Source organism: Panulirus ornatus, chromosome 8 (assembly GCF_036320965.1).
Source record: "Panulirus ornatus isolate Po-2019 chromosome 8, ASM3632096v1, whole genome shotgun sequence".
In the NCBI taxonomy this organism is placed as follows: Eukaryota; Metazoa; Arthropoda; class Malacostraca; order Decapoda; family Palinuridae; genus Panulirus; species Panulirus ornatus.
Window position 1 is genome coordinate 3,820,028 of NC_092231.1, and position 18,390 is coordinate 3,838,417.

The 18,390-nt window shown below is 40.5% G+C and overlaps 1 protein-coding gene across 1 annotated transcript in view; it reads right to left on the reverse strand.

Annotated features, from left to right (window-relative positions):
- Abca3 (ATP binding cassette subfamily A member 3) overlaps positions 1 to 18,390 on the reverse strand; it is a 201,783-nt gene that overhangs the window by 26,478 nt on the left and 156,915 nt on the right. Inside the window, exons 30-32 of the mRNA XM_071663978.1 lie at positions 15,128 to 15,245; positions 7,177 to 7,378; positions 1,540 to 1,727 (exon numbers count right to left, since the gene is read on the reverse strand). Coding sequence (XP_071520079.1) covers positions 1,540 to 1,727; positions 7,177 to 7,378; positions 15,128 to 15,245 — 508 coding nt within the window. The remainder of the gene's footprint in view (positions 1 to 1,539; positions 1,728 to 7,176; positions 7,379 to 15,127; positions 15,246 to 18,390) is intronic.

Here is an 18,390-nt window from a genome sequence, read left to right on the forward strand (position 1 = left end):
CATCAGATTGGGATGGATCAATGTAGCTTCAGGAATAGTATAGGAAGAGTGGACCAGGTGTTTGAGAAATACTCATCAGCTTGAGAAATACCAGGAGAAAGAGATGGATTTGTCTGTGGCATTTATGGAAATTAAAAAAGTGTATGACAGAGTTGACAGAGATGTCGAGTATTACAAATTCTGTATATAGTAAGGCAGGAATACTACTAAATACAGATGGAAATCTTTATATGGAGAGTAAGGCATGTGTGCAAGTAGGATGGAAATAGGGTGAGTGGCTCCAAGTGAAGGCGGGTTTGCATCACTGGTGTGTGATGTCACCATGGCCGTTTAATCTGTTTATGGATGAGATGGTGAGGGATAGGTGCATGGGTCTTGGAGAGAAAGACAGGTCTACTAGCTGCTGATGATGGAGCAAAGGGTGGGAGGACCTGGGAAGTGGGTCAACTACTGTTTGTAGATGATGCAGCTCCAGTGACAGACTTAAGAGAGAAACCCCCAGAGCTGATGTCTGAGTTTGGGAGACTGTGTGCAAAGAGGCTGAGAATTAATGCGAACTAAAATAAGGTAATGGAGTGTAACAGGAAGCTAACACAAAATGGTTTGAAAATGAGTTTGAAAGGGAGAAACGTGGGGCAAGTAGAGAGATTTTGGTATCTGAGAGTAGACACAACAGCATATTAAACCATCGGAGCTAGAATGAGTCCCAAGGTGGGAGAGAGGGCTAAGGTCTTGGGTCCACTGAGGAGTGTGTGAAAGGAGAGGTTGGCATTCATTGGGGCAAGAATTGGTATGTCTGAAGGTACTGTACAGTAGTCTTAACAGTATTGGGCCCTGAATGTAAAAGAATGGAAGAAGATGGATATGTTGGAAATTAGATGTATGAAAGCACTGTGTGGAGTGAAGTAGGTTAAGTAAGAAATGGCTCTAAGTGCATGTTGTGGTAGGAAAGGTGGTCTCATTCAGAGAGCTGACCAGGGTGTGCTGAAATAACAATGAGCAAGGAAATACACACTAAAGGGATTATATCAGAAGTATAGGGAGGATGAGGGAAGTAGAAACCAAGAAAGAGATAGAAAGTTAGAGTGAAAGAGGCTTAGAGTTATGGGCTGAACATTCAGGAAGGTAAGAAGCATGTACAGAAGAGAATGAACTGGAGTGATGTGGTATAAAGGGGGCAATGTGTATCAATAGGATGAACAACAGCAAATGAAGCAAAGGGAACCACAGAATTGTATGTGGTGTATGGCTGTGGATGGTGGGATCTAGTTTAGAAGCAATGTATATAGATACAAAGAGTCAGCATGAGATGATGGGGCTGTTGTTCATTTGATTAAGTTACTTCATAAAACAATGAGCAAGTGTGAAAAAAAAAATAACACCAATTAACTCTGTCTCTAAGGCAAGTCTCCAATCACCAAGTTCTATATATGTCTGAAGAAAAATCTTGTTTCCCAATATTTACCATACATCAAAATTCAGTTCAAACACTGTAATAATTACTTTTGTGTGATGCCAAATACTATCATCAAAACTTACCTGTAATTTCCAATCAGATTATCTAAGTGTTGTGCAACAAGAAGTTGCTTTGCAAGACTGATAATCATTTCATCAATATGTCGTTCTGGAACTCCACGGAGTCGTGCAAACATGCGGAGTGTCTCTCTTCCTGTCATGTGATCATGTAGAGCATCAAACTGTGGACAGTATCCGATCTCCTGCTGAACCTACCAATGAGTCAAAATAATCACATAATATTCTTTAAAACAATACTACACAAAAACAGACTCAGCTGAAACAAATAAAATATTATCAATTACTTATGAGAAATATAAACTACAACCAGAATATCAAACATACAACACTAAAGAGCACATAAGATCTAAAACACAGAATGGCACACAAGCACATACATCATCACACTTCTTGATATTTGATATCATCTAGTGGATCTGACCTGCATCCTGAGTGTTGAAGGAGACCCAAAGACAGGATTCTTGGCCAAGAATATAAAGGTGTGTGTGTGAGTGTGTGGATGTGTTTGAGGAAAGAAACTTGGATGTTCCAGCTCTGAGTGAAATGAAGCTTAAGGGTAAAGGGGAAGAATGGTTTGGAAAGGTCTTGGGAGTTAAGTCAGGGGTTGGTGAAAGGACAAGAGCTAAGAAAGAAGTAGAACTACTACTGAAGCAGTTGTGGGAGTTTGCAACAGAGTGTAAGGAAGTAAATTCCAGACTGATTTGGGTAAAACTTTAAGTGGATGGCAAGAGATGGGTGATTATTGGTGCTTATGCATCTGGTCATGAGAAAAAAGATCATAAGAGACAAGTGTTTTGGGGGCAGCTGAGTGAGTGCATCAGCAGTTTTGGTGTGCAAGACCAGGTATTAGTGTTGGGTGATTTGAATGCAAAGGAGAGTAATGTGGCAATTGAAAGTATCATTGGTGCACATGCAATATTCATTGTTGTGAATGGAAATGGTGAAGAGCTTGTGGAGTTGCGTGCTGAAAAAAGACTGATGACTGGGAATACCTGGTTTAAAAAGAGATATACACAAGTATATATATGTGAGTAGAGAGATGGTCAAAGGGCATTATTATATTACATACTAACTGATAGGCATGTAACAGAGAGACTTTTGGATGTATATGTGCTGAGAGGGGCAGCTGGTGGGATGTCTGATCATTATCTTGTGGAGGCAAAGGTGAAGATTAGCAGAGGTTTTCAAAAAAAAGGAGACAAAGTCGAGGAGAAGAGAGTGATGAGAGTAGGAAAGCTCAGGAGAGATTGAATGTAGAATGGCAAAAGGTGAAAGCAAATGAAGTGAGGGGAGTGGGTAAGGAATGGGATGCATTTAGGAAAGCAGTGATGGCATGTGCAAGAGATACATGAGGCATGAGAAAGTTGAAGGTGAGAAGATTACAAAGGGGAGTGAGTGGTGGGATGAGGAAGTAAAGTTGCCAGTGAAAGAGAAAAGAGAGGTGTTTGTTCGGTACTTACAAGGAAGGAGTGCCAATGACTGGAAGATGTATTTGAAAAAGAAGCAGGAGGTCAAGAGGAAGGTGCTGGGGTTGGAAAACGAGGGCAAATGAGAGTTGGGGTGAGAGAATATCATTAAACTTCAGGGAAAATAAAAAGATGTTTTGGAAGGAGGTAAATAAAGTGCGGAAGATAATAGAACAAATGGGAACATCTGTAAAGTGGGCAAGGGGGGAAGTGATAACATTTTGTGACAGAGTGAGACAGTGGAGTGAGTAATTTGAAGGACTGTTGAATGTGTTTGATGATAGAGTGGCAGATGTAGTATGTTTTGGTCAGAGCAGTGTGCAAAACGAGAGAGTCATGGAGGGAGGTTCGGTGAAAGAGAAGAGGTAGTGAAAGCCTTGCAGAAGATGAAATCCGGCAAGGTTGTGGGGGTAGATGGCATTGCAGCTGAATCTATTAAGAAAAGGGGTGACTGCATTGTTGATTGGTTGCTAAGGATATTCATTGTATGTATGGATCATGGTGAAGTGCTGGAGGATTGGAGGAATGCATGTATAGTGCCACTGTACAAAGGTAAAGGGGATAAAAATGAGTGTTCACACTAAAGAGGTATAAGTTTGTTGAGTATAGCTGGAAAATTGTATGGAAGGGTATTGATTGAAGGCATGTACAGGGCACCAGATTGGGGAGGAGCAGTGTGGTTTCAGAATTTGTAGAGGATGTGTGGATCAGGTGTTTGATTTGAAGAATGTGTGTGAGAAATACTTAAAAAATAAATGGATTCATATGTGGCATTTATGGATCTGGAGAAGGCACATGATAAAGTTGATAGGGATGCTTTATGGAAATTATTACGAATATATGGTGTGGGAGGTAAGCTGCTAGAAGCAGTGAGAAGTTTATATCAAGGGTGTCAGGCATGTGTACAAATAGGAAGAGTGGAGAGTGACTGACTCCCAATGAGGGTCAGTTTGCAGCTGGGGTGTGTGATGTCCCCAAGGTTATTTAATTTGTTTATGGAAGGGATGGTTGGGGAGGTAAATGCAAGAGTTTTTGAGACAGGTGAGTATGCAATCTGTTGGGGATGAGGGGGCCTGGGAAGAGAGTCGGTTGCTGTTTGCTGATGATATAGCACTAGTAGCTGATTTGAGTGAGAAACTGCAGAAGTTGGTGACCGAGTTTGGAAAAGTGGGTAAAAGAAAAAAGTTGAAAGTAAATGTGAATAAGAGCAAGTTTATTAGTTCTGTAGGGGTGACAGATAAGATACTTGGGATGTAAGTCTGAATGGAGAAAAACTGGAGGAAATTAAAAGTTTTAGATATTTGGGAATGGACTTAGCAATGAATGAAACCATGGAAGCAGAAGCGAGTCATGGGGTGGGGTAGGGGAGAAGGTTCTGGGGGTGATGAAAAATGTGTGAAAAGAGAGAACACTTCCTCAGAGAGCAAAACGGGAATGTTTAAAGGAATAATAGTCCCAACAATATCATATGGTTGCAAGACATGGGCTATAGATATGGCTGTATGGAGGAGGGCAGATGTGCTGGAAATGAAATGTTTGAGGACAATATAAGGTGTGAGGTGGTTTGATCGAGTAAGTCATAAAAGGGCAAGAGAGAGGTGTGGAAATAAAAAGAGTATGGTTGAGAGAGCAGAAGAGGGTGTCTTGAAATGGTTTGGACATATGGAGAGAATGAGTGAGGATAGGTTGACAAAGATGATATACATGTCAGATGTGGAGGGAACAAGGAGAAGCAGGAGACTAAATTGGAGGAGGAAGGAAGGAGTAAAAAGATTTTGAGCGATTAGAACCTGAATATGCAGGAGGGTGAGAGGCGATCTGGTGTACTGGGGTTGACGTTCCATCAATGGACCAAACTAGGGCATGTGAAACGTCTGGGGTAAACCATGGAAAGATCTGTGGGGCCTGGATGTGGATAGTGAGCTGTGGTTGGGTGTATTACACATCACAGTTAGAGAATGAGTGAGTGGAAGTGGCCTCCCTTCATCTGTTTCCTGGTGCTACCTTGCTGGCCCAGGGGGTGGCAATGCTATTTCCTGTGGGGGCATGGTGCTGTTAGGAATGGATGAATGCAAGCAAACATGAATATGTAAATGTGTATATATGTATATGCCTGTGAATTTATGTATATGTGTATGTGTACTCCTACTACTTCCTTCTCCCTAACAGTGTCTCCTCTCTTTTGAAAACCTCTACAAATCTTCACTGTCTCCTCTCTTTTGAAAACCTCTACAAATCTTCACTGTCTCCTCTCTTTTGAAAACCTCTACAAATTTTCACCTTCTCCTCCAAAAGATAGTAATCAGATATCCTACCTGCTGTCCCTCTCAGCACATTCATATCCAAAAGTCTCTCTTTCAGATGCCTATCAATTAATATATAATCTAATAAAGCCCTTTGACAATCTCTCCTACTCACATACATATAATTGTTTATCTCTCTTTTTAAACCAGGTATTACCAACAACAAGTCTTTTCTCAGCACACAAATCAACAAGCTTTTCACCAATTCCATTAACAACACTGAATATCCCATGCACACCAATTATATCCTCAACTGCCACAATATTCACCTTTGCATTTAAATAATGCATCACTAATACTTCATATACACTCTTCAAACCATGCAGTTTGTTGTCCCCAAATATTTCTTTCCTACACATCCTCCCTCTTTCTCACTTTTCATATCTGGCTCCCTCATACCTAAAACTACTATACCATCAAACATACCCATCTCTGCCTTCACAGACACTGATTTCTTTCCAAACTCCTCCTTTAGGCATCTTTGACTTTATCCCCTAACCCACCTTATCGTTTACTTCAGCTACCATGTTTCTATCAGCCACCATGTCCACTTTCAGGTGTCTAAAACATTCTTCTTTTTGCAGGTTCTCTCTAATTAAACTGAAACTGCAAATTACTTGTCTCTCTCTCCCCTGCTAAACTTTTATTCACATTAACTCTCATCTTTCTCCTCTCCAAAACTTCCAAACTCAAGAGACCAATCTCTGCAGTTTCTTACTCAAATCAGCCACCAGAGCCATTTAATCAGCAATTAGCAACAGATTCACCTCCATCACCCGCTACCCCTACTAGACTGCATACCTATCCCTCTCGCTAAGACCCTTGCATTCACCTCCTGTGACCATTCCATCCATTTACATATTGTACAAACACAGTGACATCACACATCCCTGCTGCAGATCCACCTTCACCCTCCTCTTTTCCTTCATATATGCAAGCCTTACTCTCTTGACACAAACTTCTCACTGAGTCATGTAATCAAGTAACTTTCCTACCACAACATGAATTTATAACACTTTCCACAAAGCATTTCTAACAAACCTATCACGCACTTTCCTCAGAATAATAAATGCCAAATACAAATCTTTCCATTTCTCTTAAGTGTTTCTGACACACATTCATCAAGGCACACACCTGATCCTCACATCCTATATAACTCATGAAGCCACACTCTTCCTCTCAGATCTGTGCATGCCACCACCCTCTCAATTGACACTCACCCGTACAACTTACCAGATGCACTCAATAAAATTATACCTCTGTAACTCGAATATTCACCTCTTTCCCCTTGCACTATACAGGCATTTTGTCAGTCCACAGGCACATCACCTTGAGCAATATATATACTAAAATTCTAATCAACCAACCAACAACACTTGGGAACACTATATGACAATGAAGGCTCAGAAACATGCTTTTCACAAGCTTGTAATTAATCTTTTATATCTTTTATGACCCTGCTTTTAGCTTAATCTATGTATATTATAAGACTGTGTTACTCAGTACCTGGCCTAATTTACATCAAAGATAATTCTTGAAAGAAGAAACTTCTTTTCTACAGAGTTATCACTCCAATCTGCCATGGCGAAAACACTTACTGCACTTTGTACCGTCAACCAACAAGGGGAACGCTACATTAGTTTTCTAGAAGCAACCAGAATCATGATTATAATTAATGAGTAGCAATTTGGTACATAACTTACAAGCCATATGATACAAAAACTGACATCATACTGAAGAGGCTGAGAACCTGGTCAAAGTGACTTTTCATCTTTAAAAATCCCAAGTTTTTGTCTACAATGAATTAAGTTCACTAACCATAAAACATACTAAGATATCCCCCCCAAAAAAAATGACATATAAATCTTTACCTTTTTCAGATCAGACTTAATGCTGTATCCATTAACAAATGCATCACCAGATGACACTTGCAAATCTCCAGTAAGCATTTTGAATGTCGTTGTTTTCCCTGCTCCATTGATTCCAAGAAGTCCAAAACACTCTCCTAAAGGAACCCCAAGGTTGAGGTGATCTACTGCCATAAGGTCTCCAGTATATGTTTTGCAAAGATCCCTGAAAAGTTATACTAATAATTAAAAAAAACATTGATTCTCAAGAAATGTTTGGAATGAAACCTAGACAGATCATCCAGAAATATTAAGACAGAGATTGGTGAAAAACAAAAGTTTTGTGGATAGCACAGAATCTCCTTCCCCTACCAATCTGCATCCCATACCCTGCATCAAAAGCATCAACAGGAAACATTTAATGCATTAGCAACTGAAATCTTCAAGTGTTCAACATGTAAGCATGCATATATCTGGATCTACGGATTTATTGGGATGTAAATTTGAATGGAGAATAATTGGAGGAAATGAAGTGTTTTAGAGATCTGCAAGTGGACTTGGCAGCAAATGGAAACATGGAAGTGGAAGTTAGTCACAGGGTGGGGGAAGGAGCAAAGGTTCTAGGAACTATGAAGAATGTGTGGAAAGAGAGAACATTATCACAGAGCAAAATTGGGTATGTCTGAAGGAATAGTAGTTCCAACAATATTATATGGTTGCAGGGCATGTGCTATAGATAGGGTTGTATGGAGGAGGGTGGAAGTGTTGGAAATGAAACGCTTGAGGACAACATGATGTGCGAGGGGTTTGATCAAGTAAGTAATGAAAGGGTAAGGGAGATGTGTGGAAATAAAAAGAGAGAGGTTGAGAGATGAGGGAGTGTTGAAATGGTTTGGGCATATGGAGAAAATGAGTGAGGAAAGGTTGACAAAGAGGATTTATATGTCCAAGGTGTAGGGAACAAGGAGATGCAGGAGACCAAACTGGAGGTGGAAGGATGGAGTAAAAAAGATTTTGAGCAATTGGGGCCTGAACATACATGAGGGTAAGAAGTGTGCAAGAAAGAGTGAAATGAATCTATGTGGTATATTGGGGTTGACATGCTGTTAATGGACTGAATCAGGGCATGTGAAACATCTGGGGTAAAGCATGGAAAGGTCTGTGAAGCCTGGATGTGGATAGGGAGCTGTGGTTTCGGTGCATTACACATGACAGCTAGAGACTGAGTGTGAACGAATGTGGCCTTTTTTGTCGGTTTTCCGGGTGATACCTTGCTGAAGCACGGAGTAGTGATGTGTTTCCTGTGGGGTGGGATAGTGCTGCAAATGGATGAAGGCAAACAAATATGAATATGGACATGTGAACATATGTATATATCTCTGTATGTGCATGTTTATGTGTATATGTTGATTATTACTAATATTATACATAATTGCTGTTTCCCAAGTCAGCAAAGTAATGCTAGGACACAGACGAAGAATGGACCAACCACTCATACATACATACATACATACATACATATATATATAAATAATAAAAAATAATAATAATAAATAATAAAAAAATATTTCTTTTTTTTTTTTTTTGCTTTGTCGCTGTCTCCCGCGTTTGCGAGGTAGCGCAAGGAAACAGACGAAAGAAATGGCCCAACCCACGCCCATACACATGTATATACATACATCCACACACGCAAATATACATACCTACACAGCTTGCCATGGTTTACCCCAGACGCTTCACATGCCCTGATTCAATCCACTGACAGCACGTCAACCCCGGTATACCACATCGATCCAATTCACTCTATTCCTTGCCCTCCTTTCACCCTCCTGCATGTTCAGGCCCCGATCACACAAAATCTTTTTCACTCCATCTTTCCACCTCCAATTTGGTCTCCCTCTTCTCCTCATTCCCTCCACCTCCGACACATATATCTTCTTGGTCAATCTTTCCTCACTCATTCTCTCCATGTGCCCAAACCATTTCAAAACACCCTCTTCTGCTCTCTCAACCACGCTCTTTTTATTTACACACATCTCTCTTACCCTTACATTACTTACTCGATCAAACCACCTCACACCACACATTGTCCTCAAACATCTCATTTCCAGCACATCCACCCTCCTGCGCACAACTCTATCCATAGCCCTCGCCTCGCAACCATACAACATTGTTGGAACCACTATTCCTTCAAACATACCCATTTTTGCGTTCCGAGATAATGTTCTCGACTTCCACACATTCTTCAAGGCTCCCAGGATTTTCGCCCCCTCCCCCACCCTATGACTCACTTCCGCTTCCATGGTTCCATCCGCTGCCAGATCCACTCCCAGATATCTAAAACACTTTACTTCCTCCAGTTTTTCTCCATTCAAACTTACCTCCCAATCGACTTGACCCTCAACCCTACTGTACCTAATAACCTTGCTCTTATTCACATTTACTCTTAACTTTCTTCTTTCACGCACTTTACCAAACTCAGTCACCAGCTTCTGCAGTTTCTCACATGAATCAGCCACCAGCGCTGTACCATCAGCGAACAACAACTGACTCACTTCCCAAGCTCTCTCATCCACAACAGACTTCATACTTGCCCCTCTTTCCAAAACTCTTGCATTCACCTCCCTAACAACCCCACCCATAAACAAATTAAACAACCATGGAGACATCACACACCCCTGCCGCAAACCTACATTCACTGAGAACCAATCACTTTCCTCTCTTCCTACACGTACACATGCCTTACATCCTCGATAAAAACTTTTCACTGCTTCTAACAACCTTGCCTCCCACACCATATATTCTTAATACCTTCCACAGAGCATCTCTATCAACTCTATCATATGCCTTCTCCAGATCCATAAATGCTACATACAAATCCATTTGCTTTTCTAAGTATTTCTCACATACATTCTTCAAAGCAAACACCTGATCCACACATCCTCTACCACTTCTGAAACCACACTGCTCTTCCCCAATCTGATGCTTTGTACATGCCTTCACCCTCTCAATCAATACCCTCCCATATAATTTACCAGGAATACTCAACAAACTTGTACCTCTGTAATTTGAGCACTCACTCTTATCCCCTTTGCCTTTGTACAATGGCACTATGCACGCATTCTGCCAATCCTCAGGCACCTCACCATGAGTCATACATACATTAAATAACCTTACCAACCAGTCAATAATACAGTCACCCCCTTTTTAATATATATATATATATATATATATATATATATATATATATATATATATCCCTGGGGATAGGGGAGAAAGAATACTTCCCACGTATTCCCTGCGTGTCGTAGAAGGCGACTAAAAGGGAAGGGAGCGGGGGGCTGGAAATCCTCCCCTCTCGTTTCCCCCCCCCCCCCAAAAGAAGGAACAGAGAAGAGGTCCAGGTGAGGATATTCCCTCAAAGGCCCAGTCCTCTGTTCTTAACGCTACCTCGCTATCGCGGGAAATAACGAATAGTATGAAAAGAAAAAGAAAAATATATATATATATAGGGGAGAAAGAATACTTCCAACGCATTCCTCACGTGTCATAGAAGGCGACTAAAGGGGACGGGAGCGGGGGACCAGAAACCCTCCCCTCCTTGTATTGTGACTTTCTAAAAGGGGAAACAGAAGAAGGAGTCACGCGGGGAGTGCTCATCCTCCTCGAAGGCTCAGATTGGGGTGTCTAAATGTGTGTGGATGTAACCAAGATGAGAAAAAAGGAGAGATAGGTAGTATGTTTGAGGAAAGGAACCTGCATGTTTTGGCTCTGAGTGAAACGAAGCTCAAGGGTAAAGGGGAAGAGTGGTTTGGGAATGTCTTGGGAGTAAAGTCAGGGGTTAGTGACAGGACAAGAGCAAGGGAAGGAGTAGCACTACTCCTGAAACAGGGGTTGTGGGAGTATGTGATAAAAGTAAGAAAGTAAATTCTAGATTGATATGGGTAAAACTGAAAGTTGATGGAGAGAGATAGGTGATTATTGGTGCATATGCACCTGGGCATGAGAAGAAAGATCATGAGAGGCAAGTGTTTTGGGAGCAGCTGAATGAGTGTGTTAGTGGTTTTGATGCACGAGACCGGGTTATAGTGATGGGTGATACGAATGCAAAGGTGAGTAATGTGGCAGTTGAGGGAATAATTGGTATACATGGGGTGGTGTTCAGTGTTGTAAATGGAAATGGTGAAGATCTTGTAGATTTATGTGCTGAAAAAGGAATGGTGATTGGGAATACCTGGCTTAAAAAGCGAGATATACATAAGTATACATATGTAAGTAGTTATTGGATTACGTGTTAATTGATAGGCGTGCGCAAGAGAGACTTTTGGATGTTGATGTGCTGAGAGGTGCAACTGGAAGGACGTCTGATCATTATATTGTGGAAGTGAAGGTGAAGATTTGTAGGGGTTTTCAGAAAAGAAGAGAGAATGTTGGGGTGAAGAGAGTGGTGAGAGTAAGTGAGCTTGGGAAGGAGACTTGCGTGAGGAAGTACCAGGAGAGACTGAGTACAGAATGGAAAAAGGTGAGAACAAAGGAGGTAAGGGGAGTGGGGGAGGAATGGGATGTATTTAGGGAAGCAGTGATGGCTTGTGCAAAAGATGCTTGTGGCATGAGAAGCGTGGGATTAGAAAGGGTAGTGAGTGGTGGGATGAAGACGTAATTATTAGTGAAAGAGAAGAGAGAGGCGTTTGGACAATTTTTGTAGGAAAAAATGCAAATGAGTGGGAGATGTATAAAAAAAAAAGAGGCAGGAGGTCAAGAGAAAGGTGCAAGAGGTGAAAAAGAGGGCAAATGAGAGTTGGGGTGAGAGAGTATCATTAAATTTTAGGGAGAATAAAAAGATGTTTTGGAAGGAGGTAAATAAAGTGTGTAAGACAAGGGAGCAAATGGGAACTTCAGTGAAGGGGGGTAATGGGGAGGTGATAACAAGTAGTGGTGATGGAGTGAGTATTTTGAAGATTTGTTGAATGTGTTTGATGATAGAGTGGCAGATATAGAGTGTTTTGGTCCAGGTGGTGTGCAAAGTGAGAGGGTTAAGGAAAATGATTTGGTAAACAGAGAAGAGGTAGTAAAAGCTTTGTGGAAGATGAAAGCCAGCAAGGCAGCGGGTTTGGATGGTATTGCAGTGGAAGTTATTAAAAAAGGGGGTGACTGTATTGTTGACTGGTTGGTAAGGTTATTTAATGTATGTATGATTCATGGTGAGGTGCCTGAGGATTGGCGGAATGCTTGCATAGTGCCATTGTACAAAGACAAAGGGGAAAAGAATGAGTGCTCAAATTACAGAGGTGTAAGTTTGTTGAGTATTCCTGGTAAATTATATGGGAGGGTATTGATTGAGAGGGTGAAGGCATGTACAGAGCATCAGATTGGGGAAGAGCAGTGTGGTTTCAGAAGTGGTAGAGGATGTGTGGATCAGGTGTTTGCTTTGAAGAATGTATGTGAGAAATACTTAGAAAAGCAAATGGATTTGTATGTAGCATTTATGGATCTGGAGAAGGCATATGTTAGAGTTGATAGAGATGCTCTGTGGAAGGTATTAAGAATATATGGTGTGGGAGGCATGTTGTTAAAAGCAGTGAAAAGTTTTTATCGAGGATGTAAGACATGTGTACATGTAGGAAGAGAGGAAAGTGATTGGTTCTCAGTGAATGTAGGTTTGCGGCAGGGGTGTGCGATGTCTCCATGGTTGTTTAATTTGTTTATGGGTGGGGTTGTTAGGGATGTGAATGCAAGAGTTTTGGAAAGAGGGGCAAGTATGCAGTCTGTTGTGGATGAGAAAGCTTGGGAAGTGAGTCAGTTGTTGTTCGCTGATGGTACAGCGCTGGTGGCTGATTCATGGGAGAAACTGCAGAAGCTGGTGACTGAGTTTGGTAAAGTGTGTGAAAGAAGAAAGTTAAGAGTAAATGTGAATAAGAGCAAGGTTATTAGGTACCGTAGGGTTGAGGGTCAAGTCAATTGGGAGGTAAGTTTGAATGGAGAAATACTGGAGGAAGTAAAGTGTTTTAGATATCTGGGAGTGGATTTGGCAGCGGATGGAACCTGGAAGCGGAAGTGAGTCATTGGGTGGGGGAGGGGGCGAAAATTCTGGGAGCCTTGAAGAATGTTTGGAAGTCGAGAGCATTATCTCGGAAAGCAAAAATGGGTATGTTTGAAGGAATAGTAGTTCCAACAATGTTGTATGGCTACAAGGCATGGGCCATGGATAGAGTTGTGCGTAGGAGGGTGGATGTGCTGGAAATGAGATGTTTGAGGACAATATGTGGTGTGAGGTGGTTTGAGCAAGTAAGTAATGTAAGGGTAAGAGAGATGTGTGGAAATAAAAAAAGTGTGGTTGAGAGAGCAGAAGAGGGTGTTTTGAAATGGTTTGGGCACATGGAGAGAATGAATGAGGAAAGATTGACCAAGAGGATATATGTGTCAGAGGTGGAGGGAACGAGGAGAAGTGGGAGACCAAATTGGAGGTGGAAAGATGGAGTGAAAAAGATTTTGAGTGATCGGGGCCTGAACATGCAAGAGGGTGAAAGGCGTACAAGGAATAGAGGGAATTGAAACGATGTGGTATACTGGGGTTGACGTGCTGTCAATGGATTGAACCAGGGAATGTGAAGCGTCTGGGGTAAACCATGGAAAGTTCTGTGGGGCCTGGATGTGGAAAGGGAGCTGTGGTTTCGGTGCATTATTACATGACAGGTAGAGACTGAGTGTGAATGAATGGGGCCTTTCTTGTCTTTTCCTAGTGCTACCTCGCACACATGAGGGGGAAGGGGGTTGTTATTCTGTGTGTGGCGAGGTGGCGATGGGAATAAATAAAGGCAGAAAGTATGAATTATGTACATGTGTATATATGTATATGACTGTGTGTGTATATATATGTGTACATTGAGATGTATAGGTATGTATATTTGCGTGTGTGGACGTGTATGTATATACATGTGTATGTGGGTGGGTTGGGCCATTCTTTCGTCTGTTTCCTTGCACTACCTCGCTAACGCGGGAGACAGCGACAAAGCAAAATAAATAAATAAATAAAATCTTATATGGCCTTTAAAATACCTGTCAAACCACATGGAGTGCTGCTATCTACAAGTGACATCAGTAAATAATCCATATATCCTCCTGCTTTCACCACTACAAGTTTACATGATACTTCACAATAAAAAGAAATTATAAAAAACAGATATATGATTTGTTTTCTGATCATGTTCAAGCCTGTTCCTAAATAGAGTTTAATTAATTCACTTTGAATTCACTTTCTTTCATAGACTTTCAGTTTCTATAATGTCATCAATCAAAAGAGGAAGAGAAGTGCTACAGCAAAGAAGATATTTAAGATACTTTAGGCATCAAACCAGATGATGTAAATTCTTTTTATTTTCTGTGATTTTCTGCTACTAATGACATGTATGTACTTCTGTATTACACTATATCTATAAATCATGTAATATTCTATATAAATTCTACATAAATTATTTGTATAGTATATAATTCATAATCATTCTTTTGAAAAACAGAGTACAAGCTCATCAAAGAACTTCTTGCTTCAAAGGATTCCAACTTGCCCATGAAAATGAGTTTGTGGATTGGGGATCCTTGGGTTACTGCCTCAGTGCCCCTTTCACATATGGGTCCTGGGGTTGTATACAGAAAATAAACAAAAAATGAGTTGGGGTTGCTTTAGTAACCTTATACATACAAAAAGAGACATATATAAGGAAAAAAATATATTTGCAGGCAGTAATACTTGTAGGACAGACGAAAGTATCAAATATGGGAAGCATACTACAATATACAATTGGAATATGAATATGGTCAAAGTAATAAAATAAATCCCAGAGAAAAATACCATTTGGGAAGATGCATCATCTTTTTATCTACTAAGGAATGAAAGCTAACTCATTAATTATGAGGTAAAATATCAACTGATGAAGAATCATTCCATTACTTATGAACAGACCTTTGAATGTAAACTAACCTGAAAATCAGTTTATCTGTTTCCTGGATTTGTTCAAGAGGTGTGTTATGTATCCTCTGACATTCAGCCTTAACATCTTCATCTTCAGGTGTTGATGCATCATCTCTCATCTCCATATCTATTGCAGAATTAGATAGAAATGATAACAGAATTCAATTTTATACAATGTATCTAAAAATCAGCCAATCTTTTATTGATGTCATGGAGATGATCTTAATATACTTTGAAAAAAATTAGAGAAATCAATTAATTCATTCTGAAGATGTAAGTATAACATTCCTGACTTGTATCTCAATTTCTATATACCTTCACTGTACCCTGAACCTTACAGTGCATCTGAAAAAGGCACAGTAACTGCTGTAAGTACAATGTATCACTATGCAACAATTGTACAATGAATATTTCACAATGGCCATAAAACTAATCGCTTGCATTCTGGATGTGTCTTACTGCCAGAAAAAGAAACTGAAGAAACTTTTGTGAAGATGGATAGACCTCATACTACACTGCTCACATTAAAAGCCCGAGAACCTGTGGTTACGGTCTTGTCACTTGCCTCACTTAATGTTACATATAACAATAATAGTTATTGTAAATGTTGTTGCTTGCAAATAAGACTTAAAGAAGTAAAAATAAAATCCTGTAATGTGAAATGGAATAACAATGTAATGCATTTTGCTGTTAACCCTAAAATGACAAATACTCCCTAAATCTAGGTGGCCCCATTTAAGCTTTATTGTCTGTGTAATGAGTCCGCTGATGAAGGACCTAACTAGCCTATTCACAGTTAGAAACAGACAAATCAATTCCAAAACTTGTAGAAAATGATATCAGTGACCTTACAAAACAAAGAGAAGAGACAGACAAACTGCATATGTAAAGAAGACTTGTGCGACCTTAAGAAGTCCTGGAAGTTCTTCCCAGCAAACTGATGTTACCATCTTATAAAGCTGTTAAGAAGACCCTGAGATATTTACGGCCTTAATTCTGCGCTCTATCTGAACTTGAAAAATCTCCTTACATGAGATTCCAGCATACTCGTAATTTCCGGCTGGAGGATCTGGTCAGATCTAAGGAGATTCAAGATCCATCAGGACTGAGTCGGGAGTGAGGAAGATAGTTTTCAGAGCTGGCAGCCATGGCTACCACTCCTACAATGGGGTAATTAGGGTTGCTGAACTGAAAAAACAAATCTGTCTCAATCACTGTGGACAGAAGAGGTTTAAGTCAGTCCAGTGATTCCACTCCAGGCAAGGGCATCCAAAGTTGCAGAAATCAGTCCAGGACCAGTGGCACAAAGATTAAGAGCATTTGATTGAAAAGTCTATTTGGGGTATGGCTTCAAAAGAAAACATCCCATGGAAAGTCCTGTTCCTAATGAATGACACTGATGCCACTGATACAGTTTGTGATTATGCATTCATGCACTTACTGAACCCCTTTAAAACAAGAAACCTTGAAAAGATTTGTGACATTTGCTTTTGCTTGGAGCAATATAGTAAAAGAGAGTGTGACAAGTCTGTTGGTTGTACTTTACAAGATACAACTATTGCCAAAGTGTTCGTCTATAACTGAAGGGATTATCCCTACAAAGCCAACAGGATGTAGACTGCACAATAAGGAGGAGTAAGAAATTTGCAAGCTCACTTATGACGATATGCCAGGACTCCTGCTCAGGTACCTAACTACCACCTTTGAGATGACATGCTGAGAACTGAAGTCCTCACTCAGTCCAACGCATCCATCAAAATTGTAAGAATGTTGGAGGAAGGAGTTCCCTTCCCCTAATCTGAGTAAGGGGGTTGTTGAGTTCATCAACTCCACTCTAAAGTAAGTAGGTCTGGAATCTTCAGTATTAAATCTCTTTGGGAAATGGAGAACTTGATCAGATATAAAACTGTTCTCTTGGCTTTTAATTTTGCCATCCTGGTGCTGATGCTTGTGTAGCTAAGCTGCCTGAGGAGTGTTCCCAGCAGTAGACAGAAGGTAAATAGTGCATGTATTGTCTGGGAAGTGTGATAAATGGTATTCTGAAATCTGTCTAAAGGAAGGTAAACCATCACATTATAGATATCACACTTCACTACTAACCACAGAAAGTTTTTTCAAGAAATTAAACAAGATTTCCCCTTGCTTATGTGAAAAGTTTCTTATTTGAAGATGTTAAAAAGAGGCATTATGAGAAATAGTGAACATTCTTCTGCAGAAGGAGTCATAATGAAAGCTTTGTCCTGCATGAGGACTGAGGTCCATCTTATAAATTCCTGAGAAGCAGTATTCAGGTCAAAGTGGACTGCCCAAAACTGCCACATGTGATGAATGACTTGGAAGGAAATTCCTTAAGAGTTTGTGTATAGAGATATGCCAGTAGGCATCCTTGAGACTTATGCCTATGTTCTAGAGACACATGGTTAGGGTCTGACAATATATGTCACTGTCGCCTTGAGGGGCCTGCAAATTATAGATATGTTGAGATTGGACAGGTCCAAGTTCTTTGCAGCGGGGAAGACTGAAGACTGTTGGGGTTGACATTTGGCCAAAATTATGTTGATTATCCATTTTCTTTCAATTCCTTGATGAATTTTATGAGGGGAGGGAATGGGCTTGCCTTTATAGTTGTGACAGGAAAATTTTGTTTGGCCATTGCCAAAGGAAGCCTCTGAATGTCAAGTAAAAGACCCAATGGTCATAGCTCCTGATTGCCCACATTGTACCTCTTTGTTTCATCTCCCTACTTCTCCATCATAGCGGGTTGATACTACTCCAGAGAAGAGGATGAGATAGAAACCTGATGATGGGAAGCCCCTCTGGATCCACAGAATTGTCCTTTACTATATTTGGCGCTCTAATTGATTGGGAAAGAAGGCCTGGATGGGTTATGTTTATGAAATCCCAATGGCATAGGTTAGAGTGGATCTTGTTTGGAACCCACTGACAAAATGAATGGTGAGCAAGATTGTCTCTTACTTCCTGATGGAAAGCTGTGGTACACTTTTGCTGATAATAACACAATCTTCTTTCAGATTTCCAAAACTTTTGAGAAATAACAATCTAAAAAGGTCACCTTCAATGATGGTGTATCATCATCTGTTGATAGAAAGGAGTAAAGCATCACTGAAGGCCTTCCAGTCTCAAAGAAGCCCACCTTACTCTGCTCCTGCATGAAGCAGTCTTACACTCATTGTATAAACTTCTCATTGCCTCCAGCAGTTTTCTTCCCACACCATATATTCTTAAGAACTTTGACAAGGTATCTCTCAAAC